The 17332-nt window shown below is 43.9% G+C and overlaps 1 protein-coding gene across 6 annotated transcripts; it reads right to left on the bottom strand.

The window, feature by feature from the left end:
* Nucleotides 1-246: 246 nt before the first annotated feature.
* LOC109555519 (transcription elongation factor A N-terminal and central domain-containing protein-like) lies at nt 247-17104 on the bottom strand. 6 transcript variants are annotated; one of them, XR_011565162.1, is made up of 3 exons: nt 16994-17104; nt 14289-14394; nt 247-500 (listed from the first exon to the last, which is right to left on the bottom strand). XR_011565162.1 is itself a non-coding variant. In XM_019956452.2 (3 exons), the coding sequence occupies exon 3, from the start codon at nt 7423-7425 to the stop codon at nt 6292-6294; it is 1134 nt and encodes a 377-aa protein (XP_019812011.1). In that variant the 5' UTR covers nt 7426-7448; nt 14289-14394; nt 16994-17104; the 3' UTR covers nt 6268-6291. The 6 variants fall into 6 exon arrangements, 5 of the variants coding, with proteins under 5 accessions (XP_019812011.1, XP_070639759.1, XP_019812013.1 ...); XM_019956452.2 differs by lacking the exon at nt 247-500 and adding an exon at nt 6268-7448; XM_070783658.1 differs by lacking the exons at nt 247-500; nt 16994-17104 and adding exons at nt 6268-7448; nt 15714-16961.
* Between the last annotated feature and the right edge of the window lie 228 nt (nt 17105-17332).

Here is a 17332-nt window from a genome sequence, read left to right as displayed (position 1 = left end):
ACAAAATAATTTTTAAGATAATGAGCAATAATTTAGTTTACCTGGCAGCATTTTTTCCACTAGTGTACAAAATAATAGTCCATAGTATCTCAGATTTAATGAATACAAATTAAAAATCAAAATACCAAAGCAGCAAATACCTTTATAAAGATCATCACCTTGTCCTTCAAGTTTTCCCTTTGTTCAATTTCTGGTCCCCACATATATTACAGTTATCTATTGCTATTCAACAAAATACTGCAAAGCTTAGTGGTTTAAAACAACATTTATTGTCTCACAGTTTCTGTGAATGGGAAATCCAGGAGCAGTGTACCTAACTGGGGCCTGGGGTTTTTCACCAGGTTACAGTTGAGTTGTTGGCCGAGGCTGCAGTCATCGAAAGGCTTGACTCCAACTGCAGGATCTTTCAAGATGGTGTGCTCACATGGCCACGGGCTCCTTGCCTTGTGGACCTCTCCATAAGAATACTTGAGTGTCCTTATGAGGTGTCAGCTCACTTCCTACATATCAAGAGTTACAAAAGAGAGAGAACAAAGGGGAAATTATAATGCCTCCTATGTCCTAATCTCAGAAGTTACTCTCCATCACTCCCACCATAATCTCTTCATCAGAAACCAGTCACTAAGTACAGTCCCACATCAGTGTTAGGTCCAACTGCTCAACACTCAAAAGCCAATACTTGAGAGGCAAGATTGGTGGCAGGAAGTTTGCTTTATTTCAGAGGACAGGGTGAACTCATGTCCAAAGGCCAACTTCTTACTGACAATCAGTAGGCATGAGTTTCAGGGGTGTATAGATGGAGGGAGGGGGCTACAAGTAGAAACAACATAGTCAACTCTGACAGTCCTATCTTGGAATTGATCGTGTGGTGGTCTGATCAGTGTTAATCTTGACTGTTTTAAGTACAGTTCATCTTCAGCTCCCAAGGTTGGTTTGTTCCCATTTCTTTGAGGCCAGTTCTCAGAACCCTGGCAGCTTGTGTCATGACTACAGCCTGGTCATTGTATAGTTACATTCTTGCACATGGTGAAGGTTTTAGTATCTATGAAACAACTCAAAGGATATAGCTCAGAATATTATCTATAACTCTTGAGGACGAACTAAAGGTCCTTGACATTTCCTAATGACTAAACTATTATTATTATGGTTGGATAGCATCACCAACTCGATGGACATGAGTTTGAGCAAGCTCCGGGAATTGGTGATGGACAGGGAAGCTTGGTGTGCTGTAGTTCATGGGGTCACAGAGAGCTGGATATGACTGAGCAACTGAACTGAACTGAAACTATTATCATTGTGTCTCCTTTGCTTCTGCATTTTTTCACTTTACTGATTAAATTTTTCTACAGGCAAAAAGCAACAGACTTTCCTGCACCTGCCATTTCTCAGATTCCTTCAGCTTAAAATATTCACTATGCCAAAGTGTCAGATGAGGTAGCGTGTCCTCAGTCCTATCACCGAGGACTCCATCAACTATAAGGATGCAAGGAGTGCAGTCTTTGTGCACGCTTGCTAGAAACCAGTTAAATGACACTGGGGCCCCTGCCTCTGTCCTTGCTTCCCTCCTCATCTGCCTTCACACAGCAGCCAGAGAGATGCTTCCTGAGGTCATTCAAATTGCATTACTACCCACCCTCAGCTACCATAGCTTCCTATCAAGCTTGGCAAAAATTCCATAATCCTCATCATGACTCCCCAGGGTAGTCTCATGAGCTTGGCATCATGAGCCTGGCATCTCCTGGATCCTTCATCCCCTCATGAGCCTGGCGTCTCCTCGATCCTTCATCCCCTTCCTCCTACTGTGCCTCAGCTCTGACGGACTCTGCCTGCGCCCTGTCTGTGTCAGACACCCTCCCATCCTGGGGCCTTTGGACTTGCTGTCCTTGTAAAAATGATTTTAATGGAAATGAGAGCTCCTTTACCCCATGAGCACTTTAAAAGAAAACCCCTTTCTTTTCAAGAGATAAGCATAGGATGTAAAAGAACTCTTACCTATACTTGGAAAATGTAATGCTCTCTCATTGACTAAAAGAAAACAAAAACCAGTTACTATTTTCCTATCTATAGTTGCAACACTCACTGACAAAGGTGATAAAAAATGAAGAAGACATGCATACATATACATATGTCAGTTGCTCCCTTGTGTCCAACTCTTTGTGACCCCATGGACTGTAGCCTGCTAGGCTCCTCTATCCCTCCAACCATGGGATTCTCCAGGCAAGAATCCTGGAGTGGGTTGCCATTCCCTTCTCCAGGGGATCTTCCTGACCCAGGGATCAAACCTGGGTCTCCCACATTGCAGGCAGATTCTTTACCGTCTGAGTCAACAGGGAAGGCGATCAACTTAGAAAATGTAATGCTCTCTCACTGACTAAAAGAAAAGGAAAAAAAAAAAAAAAAACAGATTACGATTTTTCTATCTATAGTTACAACTCACTGACAAAGTTGATACAAAATAAGGAAGACAACTCAGATTTTTAGATCTTGGAGAATAAATGAATTTCCATTTCAAGTGCTTCCATTCATTTGCACATTCAGTTTGCAAAATTCTGGTACAAATAAAAAGCACCAAAATAAAAAACAAACAAAATCCTACTCCCTAAAACACACCCAAAAGCCCCCAACCAAAAGACAAACTCTGATGTGAATGGATCACATGCGGGTTTCACATGCTGTGCTCTTTTCTAACCACTGAATAGTTTTGAAGACCACTCCAAGCAAGTCACATGAAACCACACTTGGTGAACCTTGAAGTTCTAGTTGGCTGTGCAGAGTTCTTTAAAAGACTGTTACATCACAATAGGCAGTGCTCAGAAGCCTCTGGGAGAAAGATAGCAAAACAGAATTCCTCCCAGAGAGCCTCAAGCTGCTTTCTTTAAAACCACTTGAAAACACAAATATATTTGCTTTGTGTGTTCTGCACATTTGGGGGAATTCTGTCATGAGGCAGGTAAACTGTATAGTCCATGAAGACTTCAGAGCTCTGCCAAAGGGTCTTAGAAGAGTAAAGAAAGAAGATCTGGTGAAAATGTGTAGGTTTGGAGGTAACTTACACACTATAGTGAAAACAATATATAGTAAAATTCTATGAAATTAAAAAAAATCAGCTGTAATCACACAGAAGGACTGTTATATTTCAACATTATATAGGTTGGTTAGACACTGTTTACAAAAACTTCACGGAAGTGATTCCCTTTTCCTTGAGGAGACAAACATTGGGAGAGTCAAAGACCAAGGTAACAGACTTCCTCTGAGAGGTTGATGCCAGTTTTTACAAAAGCAGAATCGAACTTCGGACCTAAAGGGGTTTGGAGCATGCCACCCTCAAAATACAAGGGCAGAAAGATCATTGGAACTGAAAGCACACAAAAAATGGAAACACGGCTGAGCACTCTGCCCTCCCCCAACTGCCTGAAAGCAGACCCCAAATCCCCCTTGTGAATTCCCTACCAGGGAGAAGCACCCGATCACTGGAGGCAGCATGGAACAGAGAGGAGTCTACACAAACCATACTACACGACCCATATCGTCCATCATTTCCCCAGCTAAAGGATCTTCCCACAGCCTGCTGCCCCTAAAAGCCTACAGCCATTTTCCTTGGTATTAGGTGGAATTTCATTGAAATTTGTTGTCTCTGCTCTCATGGCTCAGATGGTAAAGCGTCTGCCTACAATGTTGGAGACCGGGGTTCGATCCTTGGGCCAGGAAGATCCCCTGGAGAAGGAAATGGCAACTCACTCCAGTACTCTTGCCTGGAAAATCCCATGGACAATGGAGGAGCCTGGCAGGCTACAGTCCATGGGGTCGCAAAGAGTGGGACATGACTGAGTGACTTCACTTTCTTGGTCCTTCTCTACAAATGGAAAATGCTGTCTAAGCCCAAGTTCTAATCATCCCTTTGAGTTACTCATCACTGAGTTTCTCCTACAGGTATAGGTGGTGCACGTGTAAATAAACTTGACTTCTCTCTGGTTCCTTTGTCTGTCTTTCCGCAGTTCTAATTTGCAGGGTCCCAGCTACAGAGTCTAGGGTTTTTTGTTTTTTTTTTTTACTCCCCTACAGATCTAAACACATGCCTTTGAGAACATGAAGACTCCCTAACATCAATAACCAAATGTCCTAAAGAGTTTATGTACTCTGGAGAAATTGTGTGGAGGAAAAACAATGTGTGACTCCTATGACTGAGCAAGAGGGCTGGAAACAAAATTCTACCTGGAATTAATAGGGGAACTTTCAGGGCTCCAGGGAGACCTGTAAAGTGGAAAGAGAAAAGATAATGGAAAACAACAAAGCTCTCATCCGCTGATGTGGGAGCTTGAAGACACTATTCTTTTGGTTCCACATCTCCAGGGCTGTATTTCTCAGGAGTCAGTATGGAAGCCGTCTCAGACAGGGAACTGGAAGGAAGAAAATCTAGCCACAGTTCAAGTGTGAGTATTTACATTTGTGTTGCCGAGGTGAGCCACAGGACCTCTGTGGACATTTCCTCAACAGTGAAGTCTACAAAATAACACTTTTCTTAAAGGTGACAAAAGGATCAAGTGCAAGCCTTTGGAACTCTGATTGCAACTTCAAGTAACTTGAGGAAAGAAAACAGAAATGTTGATGCTGGGCTGCATCCCCATAGTAAAAAGTCAAAGTGTTAGTCGCTCAGTCATGTCTGACTCTTTGTGACCCCACAGACTGTAGCCCGCCAGGGCTCCTCTGTCCATGGGATTCTCCTGGTGAGAATACTGGGGTGGGTTGCCATTTCCTCCTCCAGGCATTCCACAGATCCAGATGTAATTGTCCCAGGGTGGTGGGTAGTCAAACTACCCCCCACAAAGCACAAAGAATGCTCAAACTACCACACAATTGCACTCATCTCACATGCTAGCAAAGTAATGCTCAAAATTCTCCAAGCCAGGCTTCAACAAAACGTGAACTGTGAACTTCCTGACGTTCAAGCTGGTTTTAGAAAAGGCAGAGGAACCAGAGATCAGATTGCCAACATCCGCTGGATCATGGATAAAGCAAGAGAGTTCCAGGAAAACATCTATTTCTGCTTTATTGACTATGCCGAAACCTTTGACTGTGTAGATTACAATAAACTCTGGAAAATTCTGAAAGAGAGGGGAATACCAGACCACCTGATCTGCCTCTTGAGAAATCTGTATGCAGATCAGGAAGCAACAGTTAGAACTGGACTTGGAACAGACTGGTTCCAAACAGGAAAAGGAGTACATCAAGGCTGTATATTGTCACCCTGCTTATTTAACTTATATGCAGTGTACATCATGAGAAATGCTGGGCTAGATGGAGCACAAGCTGGAATCAAGATTGCCGGAAGAAATATCAATAACCTCAGATATGCAGATGACACCACCCTTATGGTAGAAAGCAAAGAACTAAAGAGCCTCTTGATGAAAGTGAAAGAGGAGAGTGAAAAAGTTGGCTTAAAACTCAACATTCAGAAAACTAAGGTCATGGCATCCAGTCCCGTCACTTCATGGCAAATAGATGGGGCAACAGTGGAAACAGTGGCAGATTTTATTTTTGGGAGCTCCAAAATCACTGCAGATGGTGACTGAAGCCATAAAATTAAAAGATGCTTACTCCTTGGAAGGAAAGTTATGACCAACCTAGACAGCATATTCAAAAGCAGATACATTACTTTGCCAAAAAAGGTCCGTCTAGTCAAGGGTATGGTTTTTCCAGTGGTCATGTATGGATGTGAGAGTTGGACTATAAAGAAAGCTGAGTGTCGAAGAATTGATGCTTTTGAACTGTGGTGTTGGAGAAGACTCTTGAGAGTCCCTTGGATTGCAAGGAGATCCAACCAGTCCATCCTAAAGGTGATCAGTCTTGAGTGTTCATTGGAAGGACTGAAGTTGAAGGTGAAACTCCAATACTTTGGCCACCTGATGGGAAGAGCTGACTCATTTGAAAAGACCCTGATGCTGGGAAAGACTGAAGGCACGAGGAGAAGGGGACAACAGAGGATGAGATGGTTGGATGGCATCACTGACTCAATGGACATGAGTTTGAGTAAATTCCGGGAGTTGGTGATGGACAGGGAAGCCTGGCATGCTGCAGTTGATGGGGTCACAAAGAGTCAGACACCACTGAATGACTGAACTGAACTGAATCACTTTGCTATACACTTGAGACTAGTAAAACATTATAAATTAACTATACCTCAATTAAGAAAAAGAATAGTATGTATAAGATTTAAAAGACAAGCATAAAAAGGTGGTACAAATAAAAGACAGCACTTCAGTTATCTGCTGTTAAAAGAAGATTTATTTATAATCACAAGCACACCCACTTGCTATGATACCACTGCTCCCCACATTCATTGCAGATGACATAGGTCATCATTTCTTCATCTGGGCCTGCATTCCGCACCCAACTTGGAAGGAAGAGTGTCCCTCTGGGGATGACAGTGACCTGGCAGTTGAATTTCTCACAGCGCTCGCATTTTATTTTCCTTGTCGGCGTGCCCTCCACCACTTGGGGCAGGTAATGTTTCCGTAAGGCAGATTTCATGTAGGAGGCTCTCAACTGCTTCAGTTCCTGGCTGGCCATCTCCATGGCGGTCATTTCGGCAAATTCTCTTGGAGACATGGTCCCAGAGAGCAAGTTCTGCTGTAAGTGAGAATTGTGGGGCTTTTTTAGATTGGCCACTTTGCTGCGGATGCATGTTTTGTATTTTTGGAGGTTCTTGGGGTGAAGGGCAAAAACGTGTGCTTCGATTTCTTGTGCCAAGTTGGGCCACACGTGGGCTCTGGGCTGGCCTGGGGAGGAAGCAGTTAGAGCTTCGTACAGCAGCTCTGTGCATCTGGCTCTCACTGGCACTATGCGGTCCTGCTGCCCATTTGCTGCCAGGTCGGTGGATTGAGGGTCCCGGGCACTGAGAGGGACTGCCTTAGGCTCCACACTGCCGCAGCTGTCTTCCGGCACGATCGTTTCAACAGCTCCCGCCACATCTTGAGATGTGAACAGAGAATTATACCTGGAGCCACCCCGTACCTCCTCCTGATGTGGGTCAGGAGGAAGTACTCGATTTTCTTCTTGACTTCCACCCAGAGGAAATCGTTTAGGGCTGCCCTCTGGCTTGCAGAGAGTATCCTTATACAGCACTTTCCATTCTGACAGCAAACGCTTGGCTTTCTGCTTCAAAGCCCCCGTGGGGCAGTTTTTGAGGACTCTGTACACTGCCCTGACCACCCCTGTCTCCTGAAGGTGCTCTGGAGTCACATGCAGAGTTTCCAGCACAGTGAGGTGATGGCCGAGTTCCTCAAAACTCCTTTGAGACATCAGCTGCTTGATAAGGGAAACTCTGGCCGCTATCCGGTTCTTGTCAGACATGGTTAGAGCTGCCAAGAAAAAAGGGCTTTCCATGTTCTCAAGCTTGTGTTTGCCGGGCGCAGGTCCGTCATACATGCACTGTGCTCTCTGCCAGTTACCTAGGTAGAGAAAAAGAAGAAGAAAGTCGCTCAGTCTTGTCTGACTCTTTGTGACCCCAGAGATTATACAGTCCATGGAATTCTTCAGGCCAGAATACTGAAGTGGGTAGCCTTTCCCTTCTCCAGGGGATCTTCCCAAGCCAGGGATAGAACTCAGGTATTCCGCATTGCAGGCAGATTATTTACCATCTGAGCCAGGCAGAGAAAGAGTTAGGTAATAAAAGTGGGTGTGACATGTTAGAAAATGCAATCTGCATTGCAGTATGATTCAGTCTCAAAAGTCTGAGTCTCAGTAGTTAAAACAACAACAACAACAACAAAATCAGCGGCTCTGTAAATAGCCTCTGCATTAACAATCGCTTAAAGGAGGCTTGCTGAAAGAGCTGCTGTAACTTTCTCATCTCTACTTTTACAAATGAATGCCCTTTCCAGATCAAGATTAGTCAACTCCTTTGTGTGGAATTTGGTGGTTATGTTGGGAATGAAAACATGCCAGTGTCAGCATCCATGGGGAAAGGCTGAGGAGGCCAGACTATTTCCCCCTGTGTTCAGCTATTTAAACTGAAGTCCTTGCTGATTTTATAGTTTTACTTTTTTAAATATATAGCTTTTGTTGGCTGTACTGTGGCTTGTGGGATCTTAGTTCTCCCATCAGGGGCTGAACCTAAATTCTTAAAAAGATGGTAATACCAGACCACCCGACCTGCCTCCTGAGAAATCTGTATGCACGTCAAGAAGCAACATATAGAACTGGACATGGAACAACACAGGTTCCAAATCAGGAAAAGAGTACGTCAAGGCTGTATATTGTCACCCTGCTTATTTAACTTATATGCAGAGCACATCATGAGAAACGCTGGGCTGGAGGAAGAACAAGCTGGAATCAAGATTGCTGGGAGAAATATCAATAACCTCAAATATGCAGATGACACCACCCTTATGGCAGAAAGCGAAGAAGAACTCAAGAGCCTCTTTATGAAAGTGAAAGAGGAGAGTCGAAAAAGTTGGCTTAAAACTCAACATTCAGAAAACCAAGATCATGGCATCTGGTCCCATCACTTCATGGCAAACAGAAGGGGAAACAGTGGCAGACTTTTATTTTTTGGGGTTCCAAAATCACTGCAGATGGTGACTGCAGTCATGAAATTAAAAGACACTTGCTCCTTGGAAGAAAAGTTATGAACAACCTAGACAGCATATTAAAAAGCAGAGACATTACTTTGCCAACAAATGTCCATCTGGTCAAGGCTATGGTTTTCCAGTAGTCATGTATGGATGTGAGAACTGGAATATAAACAAAGCTGAGCACCAAAGAATGATGCTTTTGAACTGTGGTGTTGGAGAAGACTCTTGGGAGTCCCTTGGACTGCAAGGAGATCCAACCAGTCCATCATAAAGGAAATCAGTCCTGAATATTCATTGGAAGGACTGATGCTGAAGCTGAAACTCCAATACTTTGGCCACCTGATGCGAAGAATTGACTCACTGGAAAAAACTCTGATGCTGGGAAAGATTGAAGGCGGGAGGAGAAGAGGACAGCAGAGGATGAGATGGTTGGATGGCATCACTGACTCAATGGACATGAGTTTGAGTAAACTCCAGGAGGTGGTCATGGACAGGGAGTACTGGCATGCTGCAGTCCATGGGGTCGCAAAGAGTTGGACATGACTGAGCGACTGAACTGACTATGGCTTGTGGGATCTTAGTTCTCTGATCAGGGGCTGAACCCGGGTTCCCTAGAGTTGAAGCATGGAGTTCTAACTGCTGGACTGCCAGGGATTTCCCTGATTTTATAGTCTTGAAGTAGGACTTTTCTGAATATAAAAGCATGAAAAACAGAGCCAAAATCAGATGGTGTTCAGAAGTCCCAAGGAATCTACAGAATGATGAAACACCACAGGTTGGGAGGCAGCTGGACACAGGTCAGATGGGCCCCAACAGTCAACAGGCCATGCGGTGCTGACGTCTACGTCTTCTGAACATCGGGGTCAAGGTTCTGACTCTGCAATCCAGAGGGTTTGGGACTTTGGACTAACGGGTCCCTAGGCCAGAGTTTCGTTCCATTTCCTTTCTCCGCCCTCCCACCACCACTTGTAGGTGTAAAAAGCTGATTATGTCTGTGTGAACCTCATCCCGAGGAGGCAAAAGTTCACTTTATCTAACCCATCTCTTTGTCTCTCCACCTAATGCACACAACCTTGCCTACAAAACACCCTTGGATCTGTATCTGCCTGTTTGGTCTAAATGTGAACATAAGCATTTTGATGGCAGGGATATCATCTTTTCCAGACTCCATGGACTCTTGTTTTACAGCACGTGATACTAAATAACAATCACCAAAGACACACAGGTTCACCACACTGAAGTGATTATAGAGATAGTTAATGCAGTCTTCCTAGACACCACCTGACAAGTGCTGTAAAGCTTAAGGTCCTTTTAGTCAGCAATTCTATTTCTAAAAATTTACTTTAAGGAAATGAGAGATGTGGAGTTTGTAAGAATTTTCTGCAAACTTAGAAGAAACGATGAGGTTCCAAATGGTTAGGCTTGCACACGAACATTCATAGCAGCATGGCTTGTAACAGACAAAAAGTGGAAACAATCCAAATGTCTATCAACTGAGGAATCGAGAAACAAACCCTAATATATCCATACAATGGGATGTTGTCAATAAAATGAAATTCTGATACAGACAACATGGATGAGCCTTCAAAGCTTTATGCTAAATTGAAGACACAGAAGACCACATATTGTATGATTTCATTTACATGAGATGTCCAGAATACACAAATCTAGAGACAGAATGTAAATTCATGGTGGATGAGGGCTGGGATGGAGGGAATTGGGGAACCAGTGGGGTGGAATGAAGAGGCGGTGGCTATTAATGTGTACACAGCTTTTCTTGGGGGAGGTACATAGTCTTCTCTCAAATTGACTGTGGTAACCACTGCACAGCTGTGAATATGATTTAAAAAAAACCCCTAAACTGTATACTTAAACTAGGTGAGCTTATGGTATAAATAGTGTATCTGAACAAAGCTGTTATTTAAAAACAACATCGAGGGAATGCCTTTGCAGTCCAGTGGTTAGGACTCAGTAGTCTCTCTGCTGAGGGCCTGGGTTCAGTCCCTGTTCAGGGGACCAAGATCCCATAAGCTGTGCAGTGTGACCAAAAAAAAGAAAAAAGCTAAAAATTAATAAAAATAAAAACAACATCTAATTCCATTTATTTTTATCTTTACTATTTTTTTCTGGTCATGCTGCACAGCTTGTGGGATCTAAAGTCTGATCCAAACTTTATTTACAAATCACGTGTGAAGAGAAAAGACTGAAAATAGATACAAAAATTTCCTGACAGTGTTACTTTCTGAATGGCAAGATCTTAAGTGATTTTTTTTGTTCTTTTACTCTTTTTTTATATTTTCTATTGATGTATACACATGCACTGATTTCCTAACCAGAAAAGTTATGGGTCTATTACAATTTCACAATAAACCCTATATGTTCCAGAGATTTGCTTACTAAAAAATGCCATGGTTCATGGATCATCCCAGTCCTACTGCCCCTTGGAATCAGGACACCAGAAGGGAAGCGCCTCACCTCACCTGTGACTGCATTCATATCGGCTCTTACCTTCCTCAGAAGCCCACTGCTGCATTGCAAACAGTTCCGTCTCCCCTCAAACCTGATCCCCAAATAGGAACAGGTGATCACCCACAGCCACAACTCTGAGGTTCCTACTGGTTTTCCCCATTGCATAGTGCACATGATCAAGGTTCTGGGTCTTGTATTTTTACCACCTGGTGGTCTTTTTTATTTATTATTCTTTTTTAAAGTCAGTTAACAAGAACTCAATGGGCCACTGATTCTGGATTGTAAGTGGTATTGTCTAATTATCGAGAACTGGTACTTCAAGATCCTTGTTTTTCCTTTTTGAATTCCATTTCTTTTTCTGAATGATCAGAATGAAGATCTATGTATTGATTAATTTTTTTGTACATAAAGTTTTATTGGAACACAATCCTACCCATTTACTTATATATTGTTCCTTTTAAAATTTTATTGTAGTTGATTTACAATGTTGTGTTAATTTCTGCTGTATAACAAAGTGATTCAGTTATACATGAATATTCTTTTTCATATTCTTTTCCATGATGGCTTATCACAGGATGTTGAATATAGTTCCCTGCGCTCTACAGTAAGACCTTGTTGTTTATCCATTTGTATACAGCAGTTTGCATCTGCTAATCCCAAACTCCCAATCCTTCCCTCCCTCACCCTGTCCTCCTGGCAACCCCAGTCTGTTCTCTATGTCTGTGAGTCTGTTTCTGTTTCATAGATAGGTTCATTTATGTCACTGTCATATTTTAGATTCCATAGATAAGTGATATCATATAGTATTTGCATTTCTATTTCTGACTTATTCACTTAGTATGATAATCTCTAGGTCCATCCATGTTGCTGTAAATGTCATTATTTCATTGAAATCCACTGCAACAGTAGAAAGGGTCTTCCTAATAATCAAAGGCCCAGTCAACAAAGAGCAGGCAAGACAGCACAGAAAAATTAAAAATACACATCCTCACTTGCTGACTTCTGCTCTCAGCACTGTCCGCTTGAGATCTTGGGACCTGGAGGAAGTCAAGCAAGGGAGTCACGACGGTCCGGTCACAAGGAGCTCAGGGCACTTGAACCCTCCCCCATGTGTGGGAACGTTTCCTAGCAAGGACTCAGTCTCCTCACGTTCTACACTCATTCTGTACATATCGTTACCTGAGAAAGCAGGATTGAACTGGGCTGGATGTCAGCAAGGGGGTTAATAAGACACTGGTCTAGAGTTCCCCCAAGGAGGTTAGGCAATCTTTAACTCAGGTCGAATTTCTCAATGAAAGGTCAGAGCTTTAAGGAGATTCTGAAGGCAAGTTAATAGTAGCTTCAGGGCTTCAGGGAGATGGAAGCATTGTTTGTTGAAACTTTCTTTACTCATGGAAATCTACAGAACTTAAAGGTTTCATATATATAAGCACTCTGCTCTTCATTTCATAACCCTTTTATTTACTGTTCCTCTACATTTAAAAATTTTTAATTGTGGTAAAAATGCACATATAATTTATCATCTTAACCATTTTGACATGGATGGTTCATTAAGTACACTGACACTATTGTGCAACCAGCTTTTGGAATGCTAGTTGTCTTGCAAAACAAACTGCACCTATTCAACAGCTCTCCACTTCTTTTCTACCCTGCACTCCCTAGTAACCATCATTCTACAGTCTGAGTTTGACTACTTTAGATACCTCATATAAGTGGAATCATACAGTATCTGCTTTTCTGTGTCAGGCTTATTTCGCACAGCATAATGCTCTCAAGGTTCATCCACATCGGAGTGTCTGTCAGAATTTCCCTCCTTTCAAGGCTAGATAATATTCCACTGGGTGGGTAGACCACATTGTGTTATACATCCATCTGCTGATGGACACTTGAATTGCTTCCATCTTTGGGCTCTTGTCAAGAATGCTGCCATGAACATGAATGCATAAATATCTTTCTGCTTTCAATTCTGTCGGGTATATACCCAAAAGTGGGGTTGCTGGATCATATAGGCATTCTATTTTTAATTTTTCAAGAAACTGCCATGTATATATTTTTTTGGAGGAGAAAGTGGCTTTATTACTTTTCCAGGCAAACAGGGAACACAGTAGGCTAGTACCTCAAGAACTGTGCACCTCTCTTCCATATTTTCTGCAGCATTTCAATGATGTCAAACTTTCTGTTCTCCCGGTAGGACAGTCATGTTGATATAAAGCAATTTACTGCCTTAGGAGGCTATAGTATGTAAGCAACTGGGATATAAAATTTTGAGAACTGCCATAAAAAGATGAAGTAGGCTGTGTGTCCAGTTTAGAGTTCTACACAGTTCACTGAATAAATATCTGCTATGTATCTCGTACACAATAGATGCTGAACCTATTGAGATACTCTCTGCCATAAAGGAGCTGACAGCCCAGCAGAACACAGACAAGAAACTGGCAAATACAAGGACAGACACCGCTGCTAAGGGGCACACGTAGGAGGGATACACAAACCAAACCTCTACTTCCTGCTATCTGGCCGGCTCCAGTTCTTCACTGCTTTCACTCTACGCATGACATTTTGTTAGAGGGATCATCTTCTAGTAGAGATTTCAGCAAAAGGCCCCCTCCTTTTCTTGCTTAAGGCCCTGCAGAGGTTCCCCTCTGCTCTCAGGATGGAGCCCAAGGTCCCTGGCCAGTAGTGAAAAGCCCCTTTCCAGCCTCATTTGTGATCTGACTGAATCACTGGCAGGCACTTGCATCCCACAGCTCAATGCCTTTGCTCCACTAGCTCTCTGAGCCTGTGTGTGGTTTTCACTCCTGCCTGCCAATCCGTGTCATCTGGAGAACTTACACAGCCAAAACAAAAACAATGCCAGGGCCTCACCCCAGACAGAATGAACTGGAATCTCTGCGGGCAGGCCTGGGCACGCTGCTGCTCTCCAGGTGACTGTGATCTAAACCAGAGACATCACCATGGCCCTGAGCACACAGGCACAACTCCTCTCCCACAGCAGGACCGACCCAGCTCATGGGCCTCAACCCAAAGGCAGTTCCCGACCTGCTCCTGGGCTGAATGCCCACCACCTCTCTGACTTCACATTCTGCTGGAGGGAGCCTCATTAAATTGTGAAATGTTTAAAACAAAAAACAAAAAACCTGCTGTGCACAACTCGCCTGAAAACCTTCTCTACAAATTCCAACCAGAGACTGCAATGTTTTCAGTGTCACTGTGTACCCAGTCCCCTGCATTCATTCCTGCACTTACCTCCTAACAGCAGAAAGCACTGCACGTGGAGAAAGTCTGTGTGCTATAGACGCTCATCTCCATCTTCACAGGTACAGGGCTACCACCATCTTACAGAGGAGGAAACCTGTTAAGAACATCAAATATTTGTACATTTTTTCCCCATGGTGCATATCACACTAAAGAGGAGGGTGAAAAAGCTGGCTTAAAACTCAACATTCAAAAAACGAAGATCACGGCATCTGGTCCCATCACTTCATGGCAAATAAATGGGAAACAATGGAAACAGTAAGAGATTTTATTTTCTTGGGCTCCAAAACCGCTGCAGATGGTGACTGCAGTCATGAAATTAAAAGACACTTGCTCCTCGGAAGAAAAGCTATGACAAACATAAATAGCATATTAAAAAGCACAGACATAACTTTGCCAACAAAGGTCCATCTTGTCAAAGCTATCATTTTTCCAGTAGTCATGTACGGATATGAGAGTTGGACCATAAAGAAAGCTGAGCAGTGAAGAACTGACGCTTTTGAACTGGGGCACTGGAAAATATTCTTGAGAGTCCTTTGGACTGCAAGGAGATAAAACCAGTCCACCCTAAAGGAAATCAATCCTGAATATTCATTGGAAGGACTGATGCTGAAGCTGAAGCTCCAATACTTTGGCCACCTGATGCAAAGAATTGACTCATTGGAAAAGACCCTGATGCTGGGAGAGACTGAAATCAGGAGAAGGGGATGACAAAGGAGGCATCATGGATTTGATGGGCATGAGTTTGATCAAGCTCTGGGAGTTAGTGATAGACAAGGAAACCTGGTGTGCTGCAGTCCATGGGGTCGCAAAGAGTCAGACATGACTGAGTGACTGAACTGAATTGAATCACACTAAATAATTTTTTCTTGTCTGCTTTCCCTACAAGACCACAGAAGAATGATGTCTGTTTTACTCACTGATACACACCTGGCAAACGCCTGGCCAGGGCTCACTATTACTCAACAAATTCTCCCCTCTCTGCTAGTGAGCATCATCCTTTGCACCACAGACTGGTTTGCTTGTATCCACTGTGCCTAAGCCCCTCAGCTTCTTCCATGGGAAACCAACCTAATCTCAATTTTAGTTTAGAAAATAATTTTAAAATATTCTAGTTTAAAAAAAAAAAAAAGCAGCACAGTGCCTCCTGTAGGCTAATCAGGTACTCAGGAGTCAAGTCATTTGGGGATAAGGAAAGACTAGAAGGTACAGTTCCCAGAAGTATGATGAGTATGTTGGGGGTGGAGGGAGAATGCAATATCATAGGATTAATACGAGAATTAAAAGGGATAGTCCTTACAAAGTTCTTGGAACTATGTCACACACTAAGCCCAACTGAGGATTATACAGCAATGAAGAGGAATAATATATATTCATTATATATAAAATGAAGAGATTTACACGTATCTACCATACCTGACATTGTTCTAGAACAGAGGTTCAGCAAATTTTTTCTATAAAAGGCCAGATGGTAAATACTTTCGGCTTTGTAGTCCATCCAGCTTCTGTATGGACTACTCAGCTCCACTGTTCTTGTAGCAGGAACAGCAGCCACAGACAATAAATATTGTGTTAGTGGGTGGTTCAGACGGTAAAGAATCTGCCTGCAATGCGGGAGACCCAGGTTGAATCCCTAGGTTGGGAAGATCCCCTGGAGATGGAAATGGCAACCCACTCCAGTATTCTTGCCTAGAGAATTCCATGGACAGAAGAGCCTGGTGGTCTACACTCCATGGGGTCCCAAAGAGTCAGACACACCAGCCACAGACAATATATAAATGAACGGATAGGCTTTGCTACAATAAATCTCTTTTTTAAAGGCAGAAAGACTGGATTTGGTTGCAGCCAGTGCTGTCCAACAGCAGTATAACAGCAAGCCAGACAAAGAATTTAAAAATCTCTAGTGGCCACAGAAAAAAATATAAACAGGTGAAATTAGTAATAAAGTGAAGTCACTCAGTCCTGTCCGACTCTCTGTGACCCCATGGACTTAGCTACCAGGCTCCTCCCTCCATGAGATTCTCCAGGCAAGACTACTGGAGTGGGTTGCCCTTTCCTTCTCCAGGGGGTCTTCCTGACCCAGGGATCGAACCCAGGATCTCCGGCATTCCAGGCAAACGCTTTAACCTCTGAGCCACCAGGGAAGGCCAAAAGCTGGTAACAAAGCAGCAATAACCTAGACGAGTTTAGACTTTAGATCTAAAGAAAAAATGTAAATTTCTAGTCAAAACCCAGGTACACCTCTCTGGCTATACAGGCAGCCTCTTCCTCTACGGTGAGAAATGATGCTGTCAGGAGCGTCGCAGTTTCTGAAGTGGCACAATACCGCTCTAGCGCCCTTCCGCTTTATGATGACCAATAGCAAGTGTGCAGCGAGCAGAAGGGACGAGGGGAAGGGACTGGCACAAGGGCCCACTCTGGCCTGGGTTCGGGTTCCAGTGGGTGGGGTGGAGCGACAAGCAAAGTCGGCTGCAAGACTTCCAAGGGTGACAGCCTGGCACTCAGCATGCAGGGAGCGGCGGCCCCGAGGGATCTACCCACGCTCGGCTGGAGCAGAGGGGAAGGCGAAAGCACGTCCGGGTCTACCGGCCCCGGCACACTGAGAGCCTCCCCAAGCTGGGTGGGCTTCCACTGGGACCAACTGGGTCGCCTGTGTGCAGCCAAAGAGACATTAGTGAAACCTCAACACCGCTCACCGAGAAGCAAGGGCGAAACCCGGAAGTCCTCGGTGTCCTCGGTGCCCGAGAGGGCTTCGGTCCCAGGGCGGGACCACGGAAGCTCAACCAATCATCCCTCAGACTGGAGAACAAGGCCCGGGACTCAACGCATGCGTGCTAGGAAAGTGGCGTCTGCACAGAGCGATCGGCCCCGCAAGAGGCCGTCAAGAGGCCGGCCCCACCCCCACCCCCCGCAGCTCCCAAAATCTGGTCCTGGTCTGGAGCCAGCAATCTGCAGCCAGCCACGAATTGAAAAAAATAAAAAGAAATAAACAAACAGCCCCACTGTTGCTTTTGAGCATCGAAGTTTGTTGAACT

This window comes from Bos indicus, chromosome X (assembly GCF_029378745.1).
Source record: "Bos indicus isolate NIAB-ARS_2022 breed Sahiwal x Tharparkar chromosome X, NIAB-ARS_B.indTharparkar_mat_pri_1.0, whole genome shotgun sequence".
Classification (NCBI taxonomy): domain Eukaryota; kingdom Metazoa; phylum Chordata; class Mammalia; order Artiodactyla; family Bovidae; genus Bos; species Bos indicus.
Note: the sequence above shows the minus strand (reverse complement) of the source record. Positions and strands in the feature narration are given on the sequence as shown.